The sequence below is a fragment of the Clytia hemisphaerica genome, unplaced genomic scaffold (genome assembly GCF_902728285.1).
Source record: "Clytia hemisphaerica strain Z4C2 unplaced genomic scaffold, Clytia hemisphaerica genome assembly, whole genome shotgun sequence".
Taxonomy (NCBI): Eukaryota; Metazoa; Cnidaria; class Hydrozoa; order Leptothecata; family Clytiidae; genus Clytia; species Clytia hemisphaerica.
The window spans coordinates 1788689-1802670 of record NW_027104338.1 but is presented as its reverse complement, the minus strand read 5'-3'; the positions used below and the strand labels follow the sequence as shown (position 1 = coordinate 1802670).

The 13982-nt window shown below is 34.6% G+C and overlaps 1 protein-coding gene across 1 annotated transcript in view; it reads right to left on the bottom strand.

The window, feature by feature from the left end:
- Positions 1–13982, bottom strand: part of LOC136817935 (nuclear cap-binding protein subunit 1-B-like) — a 29245-nt gene that overhangs the window by 3675 nt on the left and 11588 nt on the right. Inside the window, exons 8-24 of the mRNA XM_067074277.1 lie at positions 13776–13823; positions 13576–13649; positions 13258–13327; positions 12634–12747; positions 12266–12367; positions 11648–11745; positions 11426–11489; positions 10434–10544; positions 8211–8275; positions 7577–7639; positions 7333–7407; positions 6541–6644; positions 5948–6082; positions 5292–5400; positions 4195–4288; positions 3383–3486; positions 2912–3038 (exon numbers count right to left, since the gene is read on the bottom strand). Coding sequence (XP_066930378.1) covers positions 2912–3038; positions 3383–3486; positions 4195–4288; positions 5292–5400; positions 5948–6082; positions 6541–6644; positions 7333–7407; positions 7577–7639; positions 8211–8275; positions 10434–10544; positions 11426–11489; positions 11648–11745; positions 12266–12367; positions 12634–12747; positions 13258–13327; positions 13576–13649; positions 13776–13823 — 1557 coding nt within the window. The remainder of the gene's footprint in view (positions 1–2911; positions 3039–3382; positions 3487–4194; positions 4289–5291; positions 5401–5947; positions 6083–6540; positions 6645–7332; positions 7408–7576; positions 7640–8210; positions 8276–10433; positions 10545–11425; positions 11490–11647; positions 11746–12265; positions 12368–12633; positions 12748–13257; positions 13328–13575; positions 13650–13775; positions 13824–13982) is intronic.

The window sequence follows — 13982 nt, the reverse complement described above, 5'->3', positions numbered from 1 at the left end:
AATGTATTTAACGATCGTATTTATTAATGACATCCGAATTCATTTCAAAACAAAACAATTTCATTTCATAAAAAATAATATTTCAAAAGTAAATCAAGACATAAAAATCAAAAAGTTTGTGGACAACAACATTCAAAGGGCGATATAAAGCATAAGAAAAAATTAGTTCACTTCTTTCTTCTTATAAAAATATTCGAGTCGTCGTTATTGTTAAAAAGTGTGTACGTCATTTTTTATGTTTAAATTCGAAAAGTTATGACAAGGGTTTAAAAAAGCAACTTAGAATTGTCTTTTTTTTTCTCGATCTGATAAAAACAAATAGTTGCACTATTCTTTTTGACCTTCCCACTTTGTCATTTAAACTGGACAGCATATTTAACGCGAGCGAAGCGAGAGAAAAATAACTACCTGCAGAGTCGTTTCAAACGACACTGGTACAGTGAGTTAGTTCATGTAATGTTTCCAGCTCACCCAAATAGAGACTAATACGCATACGTAAATTTGCCGTTCTTTTCAACCACATTATTATTATTATTATTATTATGATGTATACAAGCTCACAGGCCCGAGGTGGACCTCTACGAACCGATTTCTAATTACAATATTAATATGTCAAGTATCTTAGTTGGTGTTTTTCCCACGCTTTGTTAAGGCTTTCTTTAAACGATTTGATTGAGGTCGATTCGATGACAAATCGCGGCAGTGCATTCCATGTTGGGATCGATCTATAGTAGAAAGATTTCGTCTGAGCCCCACGAAAACCATCATCAGCAAAGTTTGGAACAAATTCATGATGATGGAATCTGGTTGGACGGGATTTTTTAACAAACTTGTTCCGAGTTGTCTGTGGGTCGTAAAAATGAATATGCTTATATATTTGCACCATATCACTGAAAAGCCTTCTGAACTCAAGAGATGGAAGTTTGAGTCTTTTAAAACGTTCTTCGTAGTGGAGATTACGATATTGAGGAATCAGTCTTGTCGCTCGTCTTTGAACACCTTCAATCAAATTTATACTACGACGTAATTTTGGCTGCCATACTGATTGTGCATATTCCAAGTGAGGTCTGACAAAGGTGGTGTACAGAGTACAAAATGCCGAAGGACTCAAGTCGTTAAAACTTCTTTTGATGACTCCAAGGATTGAATTTGCTTTGTTGACCTGTTTGGATATATGCTCCTCGAAAGTTAGTTCCGAATCGATCAAGATGCCGAGGTCTTTTTCTTCAAAAACATGTTCAAGTTCATTACCCCCAAGCTGGTATCTGTGTGCATGCTTGATGTTGGCGAATTTACCTATTGTTAAGACATGACATTTATCAGGATGGAACGTGAGTAACCAATCCTGAGACCATTTTTCCATTTCATCGATATCTCTTTGTACAGCGATAGAGTCTTCAACCGAATCTATAGTCTTCACTATTTTCGTGTCATCAGCAAAGAGAAATGCATCCGAAACTACTTTTTCTGGCAAATCATTGATGTAAATGACAAATAGCAGAGGTCCAAGTACACTTCCTTGAGGAATCCCACTTACAACAGGGTTAGTTGTTGATTTGGCAGAGTTGACTTTGACCAGCTGCTTGCGATCTGACAAAAACGATGTTATCCAGTTTAGTAGACTTCCACCTACTCCGTAACATTCCAGTTTTTTCTTTAACCTCCTGTGAGGGACGGTGTCAAACGCTTTTGCAAAATCAAAATAGATGCAATCGACAACTTTGCCTTCTGCCATCGTTTCACAACATTGGTCAATGTAGTAAAGAAGTTGAGTGACTGTTGATCGCTTACCAATAAAACCGTACTGTTTTTCAGATAAAAGATTTTCTTCCACAAGATGATCCATGATTGCTTTTCGTAACACTGACTCCATCATTTTGCATACTATAGATGTTAAACTGACTGGACGGTAGTTTATGGCTAGGTTGTGAGCACCCTTGTTCTTGTAGATTGGCGTGACATGCGCCATCTTCCAGTCCTCAGGTAATACGCTCTCTTCTAATGTTTTGTTCATGATTATCTTCAGCGGTTCTGCAACGAAGTCAACTAGTTCCTTCAGCATCAACGGATGAATCTCATCTGGTCCAAATGATTTGCTGGGGTCAAGCTGCTTGATCTGTCTTGTTATTGTTTCTAGAGAAATTTCAGGGATATCGATCATCGTATCTGTTCTTTTATCAAATGAAGGTAATTGTCCGTCTGGCTCATTCGTAAATACACCACAAAATTGCTTTTGTAGGATATGCAGTTAATTCCCGTGACAATCAAAGACGAATGAATCTCTAGGGGTGGTACAGTTACTTTCGGTCGGGGTTGTGGACGGCGAAATATGAAATTTGTCGTTCTTTAAAAATTTGTCGTTCTTTTTGTCGCTTTTTAATAGTTATTTGTCGTTCTTTTTAGATGATCTGGAAACGTTAGATGAACAGTCTCCAGTAAACGATGCTCTTTCTGATGACTTTTAACTTAAACAAAATAATATGTCACGGGGGGACAGTACACGATCCAAATATGGTTAAAAGATAAGACACCCAGGGAAGGTTAGAGTTAAACGTTGTAGAGATTTATTTTTTTTATTTGATCGCTTTTTTAAGCCAGCTTCAACATGCAAAGGACTTTAAGTGCGTTCAGCTACAGCTTAACCGGCGTGCGACGCCGGGTACCGTCTAGTATTATATTAAGTCCAGAGATTTCCAATTAAAAAAAACTATAATTATTCTCAGTTTGGGAAAAAAAATTCTAAATTTTAGGAAAATGGCCGATTAAAATAGGATTCGAAATTTTGAATGGATAAAACAAGTCACTCTGACCTAAAGAGCCTTAACAGTTTTACAAAAAACGCTAAGGAGGATTAGTATCTTACCTATTTTTCTCATTTTAAGAGATATTACAAACCTACAAAAGTACAAACCTCTTTCTTAGCTTTATCAATAAGAACATCCAACTTTTCGTGAGCGTCCTCTAAATCTTCCTTTACTTTAGCTTTGTGTTTCATCATTTTCTTTAGTGTGTTATGTAACAGTTCCCATGTGGAAAACCTATCAAAATAAGATCGGAAAATATCTCTTTTCTACAACCACTGCTGAGAGCTTGCAATCCTTTTTTTTTAGTTTTACCTGCTACCCGTTGGAAATCCAAAGGAGAAACTTTCCGTCGAAGTTGTGGAAAATTTTATGGTCAAATCCCTGCTTTTTGGAGGGCACCCCTAACTGTACTAATAAAGGTCACGGGTCTAGCGCTAATAAGCACCGCTACTAATAAGCACGGCCCTTTAAAGAACGCTGCACCTAAAATCTTGAAAACTTAAAAACACTAAATATGATATGGGTCAGAACCTGATTTAATATGAGCTCTAAGACAAAGATGACAACAAAATATTTACTTCATGAAATCGCTTTCCATTTCTTTGGCAAAGATCCAATTGACGACAGTACTACATTGAATGTATTGCAATTTCACCATTTTGTCGATGACAATAAGCATCATCTGAAAAACCAGGAAAGTTCATTCTAGAGCTGCTTTCGACCGTTCCAGAACAAACTTTATAGATTGATTCGGCAAAATTCAGTTAGGCGCTGGATGTACTGACATAATTTTCGCACACGAAACAAAAACAAACTAAAAACTGTGTGCAGGTCCAAACGGGAAAAATTCTGTATATTTTCAACTATCAAGGTGTTACTTAATCATCCTGCATATAATTCTTCCTATCATTTCTTAGGTAAATGGCTGATCGTGGGTGAAAATGACGTCACACAAAATTGGTCTATAAGCTCGAAGCAAATGGCTACCTCAATTCTACTGTTAGCGCTAAGCAGGTTAAAGTTGCTGGAAACCATCTAGTAATATTTTTCGTAACTCTGGAAACCATTTATATTATATTAAAAATATTTTTCTTAACTAAAATATCATTAGTGGATTTGTCAGACTAAACGTATTTTAGAATTAGAGGATATATAGTATACACCTTTTGGACCGTATTCGCGTGCCACTTAATTATTTGATTATCCCCCTAAATTCGATTCAATCCTTTTTTGACACATTTTTCTATTGTCTATAGGGTGCGAAAAAAAGGACTGGGACGGTTTTAGTGGGATAAAGCGGACAAAAAAATGCCTGCGCGGCAACTGGTGGCTACGGTCGAAAAGGTGTATTGGCGGGGAAAAAAGAATAGAAACAGCTTTTAGTTTATACCAGTGGATTTCGTCCCCAAAATTCGCGTACAGCTCTGAGACAATGCATTTGTTCAGATCGGGTGGTGATGACTTCTGTAAATAACGAGTGAAATCTGAAGAAAAAAAAAACAATTTTAAACAAAATGATGATGGCTTAAAACATGATTTTAAACAATGGAAAAGAGCGCTCAATTGTTCACCTAAAGCTCTTGATAAATTTATTCACAAATGTCATTTTGACAAAACATTTCTCAAAATGGGCTTTTCCAGAAATAGTCCGTACCCCCCCCCCTGTTTGAAGATATCGGATATCCAAGGGGTTAACGATTTTTGTTCAAAAGTGAATATCCAGGGGTTAAATATCTATAAGGGAGCAGATATCCAGGGGGTAAAGTGTCTTTTCAAGTAAAAAATACGTAAAAAATACGATATCCGGGGGTAAGCATCTTTATAAGAGAGGATATCCAGGGGGTTGAGCATATTTTTAAGAGTGGATATCCAGGGGGTTCGATACTTCGAAAAATCAATATCCTCAACAGTGAGGGTAAATCTTTTTCTGGAAAAGCCCAATGCAACTTTTTAGTGAAAGGCTACTTTATCACTTGAGCAGTGCATGATATACTCTAGTCGCTCTCATATTAGTTTATATAAATAATATGGTTGAAAGGTTTTGATTTGATGGTGAAATTGACACAAATAATTTAAAACCGTTACTAACACAAATACTACGATTCAAAAAATCACAATCATAGTGCGCAGAGGGGTCCACCGCCCAGTATTTTTCAGGGGGGGCTAATAAACATAGCCCACACCTTCACAAAGCAAAATATCAAAGGAATTTCGTATGCGAATTCTCAATAATTTTTTTTCAAGAGGGATAAAACCTTCCCCACAGCATAGATTTTTAACATAATTCAAAATATCTTCAACCTATCAGCTCTACCCCCAGTTCTATTACACAACAATCAGCCCCCCCCTATTTTTGGAAAAATACAGCCCCCAATCAAGCAAAAATGGTTTAGCCCCCCCCATAAGCTCAGGGGGGGGGGCATTCTATGTCACAAATTAATAACTATTTAATGATCGAGATTTCATTAGAGAAAAAAAGATACATACTTGGTCAAAGCACTGTATGTGTGACTGATGGATTTCAATCCAGCTCTCAGGATGGTCAACACAAAACATTCGATTCTCAAAGCTGCAATGTTATTATCGATTGCCGGACCTAAATAAATACAATTAAAGTACTGTTGTTACAAACGATCGAAATGAATGCAGTTCTTTATAAATTGGCAAAGACTTCAATCAGGTTATTTAATTTTACCGGACAAAATCACTCACCACGATTTTTCATATTTGATTGAAGTTATAAGGGAAATTCCATTCTGGACCTAGCCGAGACTGGGAAACACTTAGTGAATATTGCAAGAGGACCACTTTACTCTAGATGGACCTTTTCGGTTTTGCCTAGCCTGTTTTAGAAATCGCCTGGAATAGAATATTTAGAAGGATTCTACCATGTATCAAACCACCCATAGAAAATCTTGATTTTGAAAATGTTTTTAACTTTGTGTTATCGCTTTCACAAAGGAAATTTGGTAAAGGCTAGGGGCTGATCCAAGTTGTATTTGTAGGAAACGATGCTCTTCAAAAGCAATTTTTATAATATACGGAATATCAAGGTTAGACGAATCGATGATGTCAGAGCCATATAATTGAAAGATAACTTTTCTTGATAATTATACGGATTTTATCAAAAAAATATTACTTACCAATAGCTTCGTCTGTCGCATAGAAGGATTTATCCGAAGCAGGTATTTCGTATAATACTCCAAGCAAATCGTGCGTATCTTTTTTTGTCTTGATGCCATCAATCAATTTACGCACAACTGCATGACCACTTTCCTCTAAAATTCCAAAAAAATTACGGTTAAATTTTCAATTACCTTGTCGGCCCCTTTTACGCCAAACCTTAATCTTTTTCCTTTTTTAGTCCAGTCCTAATTTAATTTCGATCCCTTACGCCGTCCCTTATTACGCCACAAAGTGCCTTCGAAAAAGAGGACTGATTAGTTTAATCATTTGATTAAACACGTTGTGGAAGTTAGAAATGGAGATAAATGCAAAGTAAAAGAAGCCCTTTATTATGATTGAAATATATTTAACAATAGATATCAGCTAATCTTCAATTCAGTACTTTACAGTTCTTATCCACTAAGCAAAGATTATACTGCGTGATTGAAATCCAAAAGTATGTCAAGATGTTCCTCAGTTTAGTAGTTCGCTATCAAACTGAGGTCGATAAGCACGCAAGTGTTTCAATGATGATATAAATAATATAGTTGAAAACTAAATAAATACGTACCGTTTTCAGCTGCTTCGAACCTGAAGAAACCTTGGGTAGCCTCTGGAAGTAAAGATTGCATTTCTGACGGAAGTGTACTGACCAGTTTATCTTGATAGGTAGATCTGAATAAATAATTTCAAATTTAAATTTAATTAAAGAAATACCCGAATAGACGGACTCTACTTTTAACAGAATACACGTTTGTTTTTTTAAGAAACTAGTTTTACCAAGCAGTCTCAATGTTTCTTAAGAAATCGGCCTTTTGAGCCTTAAATGCTTCTTAAATGTTTGTAAACTTTTTGACATAATCAGCCTATTATTCATGCATAGAAAAAAAACATTTGATTGGAAGGTTCTTAAAAAAAAGTGAATTAAAAAATGTTATTTTCTCATTGTCAGCCTCAGCATGTTTCTTAGATGTTTCTTAGATGTTTCTTAGTTTTTAGGCATTCTCAGCCTCATGTTTCTTAAAAGTGTGTTTCTTAAAAAATAAACTAAACGTGTACTAAACCTTCTTATAAAGTAAGTTTATCTTAATATTTTAAGAAAATCAAGTATGTAAACGAGCAATCAGCATAAGGGTAATGAAAGGTCACGGAGTGAGGAACAAAAGTAAAACATTTTCCTAATCATCATGAAAAACTCCAGCATTTAAAGCATTTAAAGCAAATAACACACGGGTCACTGATGCAAAATGCAAAAGTTTTTCTCATCGTTATTTTGATACTGGAATCTGCTGGGAGTGTTTTAAAGATTATTCAACATGACATCGTGATATTTATAAGTTACTCTCAGTAAAAAAAATTATACCTCTGACATTTTCCAAGAACTTCAGAAATGAATCGAACTTTGTTATCATCGGGACTATGGTCAACATATGGTATCCTGAATTGAAAGGTGGAAAATTGTAGATGAAGGGACCATAAAACTTATTAGAGTTACGGAGACTCTACTCTACTTTTCAATTTAGCGTAATTTATCACAGAACAGTTCCACCAACAAGTCCATACACAAAATAAAAGCAAACAAACAAACAAACAAACACAGCCCTTACCAGTCATCCCACGACCATTTATAAGAGAAATTACTCAAATGATACGAAAACCAATCTATAAATCTGAAAAAAAGAAGAGGACTCCAATTAAAAGGCTTTCAAATAAAGGAGCAAGGTCCGACTGGCGACTGGTCTAAGGCGTCAGCGCCAAAAAAGCAGGTTTTTCCAGTTCGAACCTCTGCTTCTTCTGAAGTCAAAGAGAGATATCCAAATCGGCTAGCCAGTCCTAGAATATGAATATCAATATTAACTATCAACAAATCTACTGACTATCAATATCATTTGAATAATCGTTACCGACTCATGTGGGTTTGTTGTGATTGTAAGATAATTAAATAAATCTTCTTTCCATTGGGAATTGGTGATGTACCTTCTAACATATTTTTTTCTTCAAAAAAAAACATTAGTAAAATTGACGGACTAAACTAATAGACCTTATCGGAGTTTTTGAGTTTTCTAAAAAAGCGATACATTGTGGAATTGTTTCGAGAGTATTACAATAGAATTCACACGAGAAATTCCTAAGAGATTTCTATTGTAATACTCCCGAAACAATCCCACAATGCATCACTTTTTAAGAAAAATAAAAAACTCCGATAAGGATATATTAAGAAAAACGTTGGAGACCACAAACCTGTCTATGCACGTGATATTCATTGTGTTCAATCGTTCGAAAAGAATTTCTACAGTTTGTGCCACCTGTTATATGGATTGATGAAAGTCAAGGCTGATAAATTACACTTGTTTTTTTGGTAAAAGAGTCTTGAGAACATTTAAAGGCGAATAAACCAGCTGCGCTGGAAAGTCAGCCCATAAGGCTTAGAAGTACAAATAAGAGATCTAGCTTTGTTAAAATCTGAAAAGCTTAAAAGAGCGTATCTTTTTGCTTGAAACGTTCAGACGAAAAAGTAGTGGTGCATAGTAGGATCCGTCCAAAGCAGAAGTCGGCGAAACAAATTAATAGCATTGCCGTATTGAATTTGAATCTCGCTCCTCAAAATGACAGTTGATGAATTAGCCAATGAAAGCTTGTTTTAGTTTCTCTTTTCAAACTGCCTCAGAAAAAAGCGCGATTTTTTGTGGTCCAGTCGTTTACTCATTTTTATTCAGTGAGTGAGTCCTACGCTTGTTCAACTGTTAAAAATGTGAGTCCAAAATTGGACTCACAGCTCGAACCTGTCTAGTTTATATCAGAGATACATGTTTTTTTTTATATTTTATAAGAATAACGCTTATAAGCATATGAAGGCTCAGATTTGCAGAATTCCTAAGCATAACATGAGCATATATGTCAGCCTAAAATATTTTTCAAGAGGTATTTTTTATTTGTTTTTGTTTCATTTTTAACTGGTTTGGTAGAGGTCATGTAAAAAATAAGACATTCCACGGCTAGCTACATTCCACTGCTCCCAAAATCTGAGCAAATTTTTTATAAAATTTCTGAAATTTCATTAAAAAACTTGGCTCGGGGTGAATCATAAGCATAATTCTTAAGCATATAATAAGCATAAACTATGCCTGGATACTTTGAGAACTTAAGCATACACGAGCCTGACCAAGGGGCATACACTTGCTTATAAAAAAAACATGTATCAGATTATAAAAAACACTCGAGGGGTGTCTTGTCATGACAATAAAATAAAAGACCCAAATAGAAAAATTTCTACAAGTAGTATACAACTTAACATTATTCAAAGAAAAGTAATTTCTTTAATACTCACTTTCTCTATAATTAGTTCTCTTTCTTTATTTACAATGCAAAAGTATCTTTAATTAACTATTGAATATGACGCAAAAAAGAATCTTTTTTCTTTTTTTCTTATTAATTATACGCGTCTTTTTATGTTATGTGTTTTTCTCGTCCTATTTTATCTTACTAAGAAAAAATATTTTCGCGCGCAAAGTAATTCCGAAATCCTGTTTCCCGATAATAATCCGAAATCGGAATTAAAACTTAAAGTATTAACGAGCAGTGGGAAAAAAATCGTCGAACCGATTTGAAGAGTCACCTGGGCTGACTAAGAACTTAAAACAGTTGTTTTTAAAAATAATTTCATCTCTAAACAGGTTATAAGGCTGTAAAGGATATGTCTAACAATGAAGATCAAAGGGCTTGGCAACAGTAAACTTAGTAGTTCTAGATATCAATGTACGAATGTCTTGCATTAAGCATAATATGAAAATACTTGTTCACCAACAGAGCACCGTGATCAAACTAAATAAAGGTGTGATCGTATGTGTTCGGATTAGATAATCTTTCAGTGACCTATACGAGTAGTGTTAATTTTCATTCGAAATAATTATCAAATTTTATTGGTTAAAATGTGCATCACGTGATGAATTTCCTTGTCAAAGGATTAAAAAAGTTGATGACTTGGAAGAGCGGAAAAGAATGCTAGTTCTAGATTGATTTGTTTGTTTGTTTTTTCCTCAAATGGGCTTTTCCAGAAAAGAATTTTACCCCCACTGTTGAGGATATTGATTTTTCGAAGTATCGAACCCCCTGGATATCCTACTTTTTTATTAGTAAAGACTAATGATGACTAACTGGATATCCACTCTTAAAAATATACTCAACTTCCTGGATATCGTATTTTTTACTTGAAAAGACACTTTACCCCTTGGATATCCGCTCCCTTGTAGATATTTATTTGAACCCCCTAGATATCCACTTTGGAACAAAAATCGTTAACCCCCTGGATATCCGATATCCTCAACAGGGGGGGGGGGCACGGACTATTTCTGAAAAAGCCAAATCTTATGATTACGCCCTGGTTGTTTATGATTTACACAATTGTTGAGAGCACTGTTGGGGAAATGAATTACAATAAAAGACTTGAAAGAGTTGAAAAGATACACATCCAGGCATGAGGGATTGATTCAGTTTACAAAGTTCAATGATAAGTGATCCGTAAAAGACAAAAATGTGCTCCGGTTCTGGTAGCCGAAACATTGCACCAAAAATGATCTGAAATTGAAATAAAATAAGAATAAATAGAAGGGTCTAAACCCCGTGTAATTTTAATAGGTGTTAATAAGCGTATAGCATCGAAACAAGTATGTTTTCTTTCGGCTTTTTTTAATACGAGACATCAAAATATATGCACATTGATCTACCTTTGAATATTAACTTTCTCCAGTTGCCCCTACCAAAAATCATAGATTTATAAAGCCCGAAGGGCTAGATATCGTGTTTTTGCTGAAAAGTGTGCAGAGGTTAAGTAGGTAATCCTACCTAAGTCACGTGACATTACAATAGAATATCAGCGCTTGACCAATCAAAAGCTTCGCGGGTTTTCGAAAACAATAGCAGCAATATTTTTTGCAATATTCACTTATTTTTAGTTGGAAGAGCTTATGTACATCACGCCCTTCTTTATAAATCTATGCCAAAAATTGACACACAACAAACGGTGCCATCAGTAACAACCATCATCAACTTATCAGTATCAGTTTTTTTTTGTAAGTGATCATCATAGGTTTCATGTGGGGCCAATAAAAGCAAACACACTGGCACACCATAAGGCTAAAGTCTTCTAACTACTGAGTGAAATGCTTTAAATAATTTTATCAGCGATCTAAAAAATATCTTCAATCTGATTGGTTAAAAAGAGTACAATATATCTTGTATTTTACATGTACAAAATATAAATGGACGAAAAGATGTTGTTGCATTGTAGCGGTAGAAGCAATCTAACGTCACTTTGCTACAAAAGTGTCCTGCGCTTTTCAACACAAAAAGTGCATTTCTTGGTCAACGATAAACCAGTTATCAGACATTTGCTTGTATAATATGAAAATATTTCACAAATATTTAACTATTACATAAAGAACATCAAGAGAACTCACCTCTAAGATGACATATTCTATTGACACGCGACTTTTGGCAGAGCAGTTCAGTAGCTGTTGAGCGCTAGAATGGAATGAACAGTTTTATTAATACAAATAAAATATCAAACTGAAGAAAAAGTGGATAAAAACAGTGTAGCAGCCTTATTTAGCGAACCTAGTCAGAAAGTCTACATGCAAAATTAGTGAACTTTTAATGTTTAAAATATAATAATACATTACCATTCTTTCCGATCCTTGTAATGCGTATTGATTATTCTCCAGATCGTTTCTTCGACCAAGTATCTTTCAATAGCATGTGCACCGGGAATAGGTTTGTCCTAAGAGATAGATCAGACTCTCCTTAACTAACATTTTCAGCTCCATTTATATAACCATACTTCAAAAATGTTATGTTCCCTGTTAGTTAGTCTTAAGAGCTTTAAAGAGAGATCGAGGAATGAAAAGCGATTATCAAGCTTTACAATGAATTGAAAATGATCGATAGTAAGTTCGTTATTTCAGAAAATTAATAATACTATTTTAGGAACAAAAATGTTTTTTCTTTTTATAAGCATACAAAAATCCAAAAGCTGGTTCGGAAATGCTTAGATCGAGAGATTTACAAAGCTGAAAAGTGCTTTGAGGGATGCTTGTCCTAAGCAAAATTTAGAGATATTTCGAAAATCCAGCCAAAAACAAACAAATTCTGAAAATGAAGGCTCGAAGTAATGTTTAGCATTTGCTTAAATTTTTGCCAAATATGAGTCTAGATATGCTTATAAGCGCAATGCTTATAAAAAAAACATATAGATGCTTTTGCTTAGACTTTGTAAAAAAAGTGAGAAAAACAAAAAATACCTCTGGAGCATCAGTGTAATCGAAAATACGAAAGACAACACTAGGGAGTGGATATTTGATGATATCATTGTGAGCTGGTATTTTGAATGATGGGATAGGATGCTTAAAATAAAATGAGATATTTCATAATTAGCTTCAATAAGAACATGATTAAATCAACAACGAAATCATTCAAACAGAAACAAGGTAGAATTTACATTGGATACTCTGGTCATAATAATATGTTTAACATGAAAATTCTTTACAGTATTTCAAGGAAATCTTTTCAATTCATTTGACTGTTGTATGTAAAGAAGAAATTGTGGGGTTTTGAAGGTTTTGAACATGACAAAAAATACAATCCACAAAATAATGAACACTAATCATACCGGCAGAGCTTTCAACATAACACTGTGGAAAGCCTGATATGGTCGCCTGATGTGTTTCTCTTGCCAGCTGTCTTCTCTCATTGTCTTGACTTGCTCCCATAAACAATCCAGATACTAAAAGAAGATCAAAAGAATACAGCACAAAATATATTATCTCTTCTTGCTGGTTTTTGGTCTGATCTTGACCTCTATAGGAGAAGGATTGGTTGATCAAAAAGTCATTCTTTTTCTTTAATTGATCCGGACATTTTTCCTAAGACTCTGTTTAAGCAATTTTTGCTGCTCTTTTAAAACATTATTGCTCAACAGACTTTAAATAGTAACAAATAAACCAATTATTTCGGACCAGATTTTTTTTCAAGCCTGTTCTCCAACCTTTAGTCTAAAGAAGTTTCTCCTCTGAAAAGATTTCTAAGGCCTTAGTCAGGATAAGATTTATTAACTGAAATGTCAAAAAGTAGAGGCTGTTTTTCCCCTTTAAATCAATAATGTTTTGCCAACAACATCAAAATTTGTAGCAAGAAGTATCTTATTAATAATAATTCAACACAGATTTATCGTAGTGAGTATCTCCTGGAATGAAAGGATGGTAATATCTTATTCGTAATTAAAAACTTTCATCACCTCTTCTTGAGGATGTGGTTTATCGGAAGACCAAACACGGAGAGCTTTCACATGGAGTTTGTCTCTCCTCCTAAAAAAAAGAAAACATATCTTATGATCCCCGTCAGAGGGCGACGCTCCCAGAAATTTTTTAATATCTGGAAGATTTGTTATTTTTAATTGCATACAACAAACAAGTATTCTATTTTGAATTGAGTATACAGACATAAAGAAGTGCTTAGAAAAATCCCTGTTTAGACTAATAGTGCTTTCAATTAAGGTTATGAATTCCATACCATACTCTTATTCTTCTTATGTAAAAAGGATAACAATTCTCACCTTAAATACATTTCAATTTCATCTAGAAGGTGATCCAATTCTTTAGGTTTTTTGGATGCAAGCTCCCTTCCACACTACAATGTGAATACAAGGACAAATCATAATTTTAAGAAATGTTGAACATAATTTGACGAATAAGTACTGTACAGACCAAATGATTAACCCCATCAACAACAAATACCACCATAAAAATGTCTCACCCATGGCAGTGATGATAAGATTGTGAATATGAACCAGTCAGATCGAACCTGGAAAATAAATTATGCAAAAATTACCTCATATGCAATATATAAATTAGTTTTTCTGATCTTTAATAAGTCAAGCAGTAGTTGTTAAAATAAGATAGCTAACCAACAGCCCCAAAGCTAAAACTAGCCAAACCTGACAAACTACAAGCAAAGGTCGAA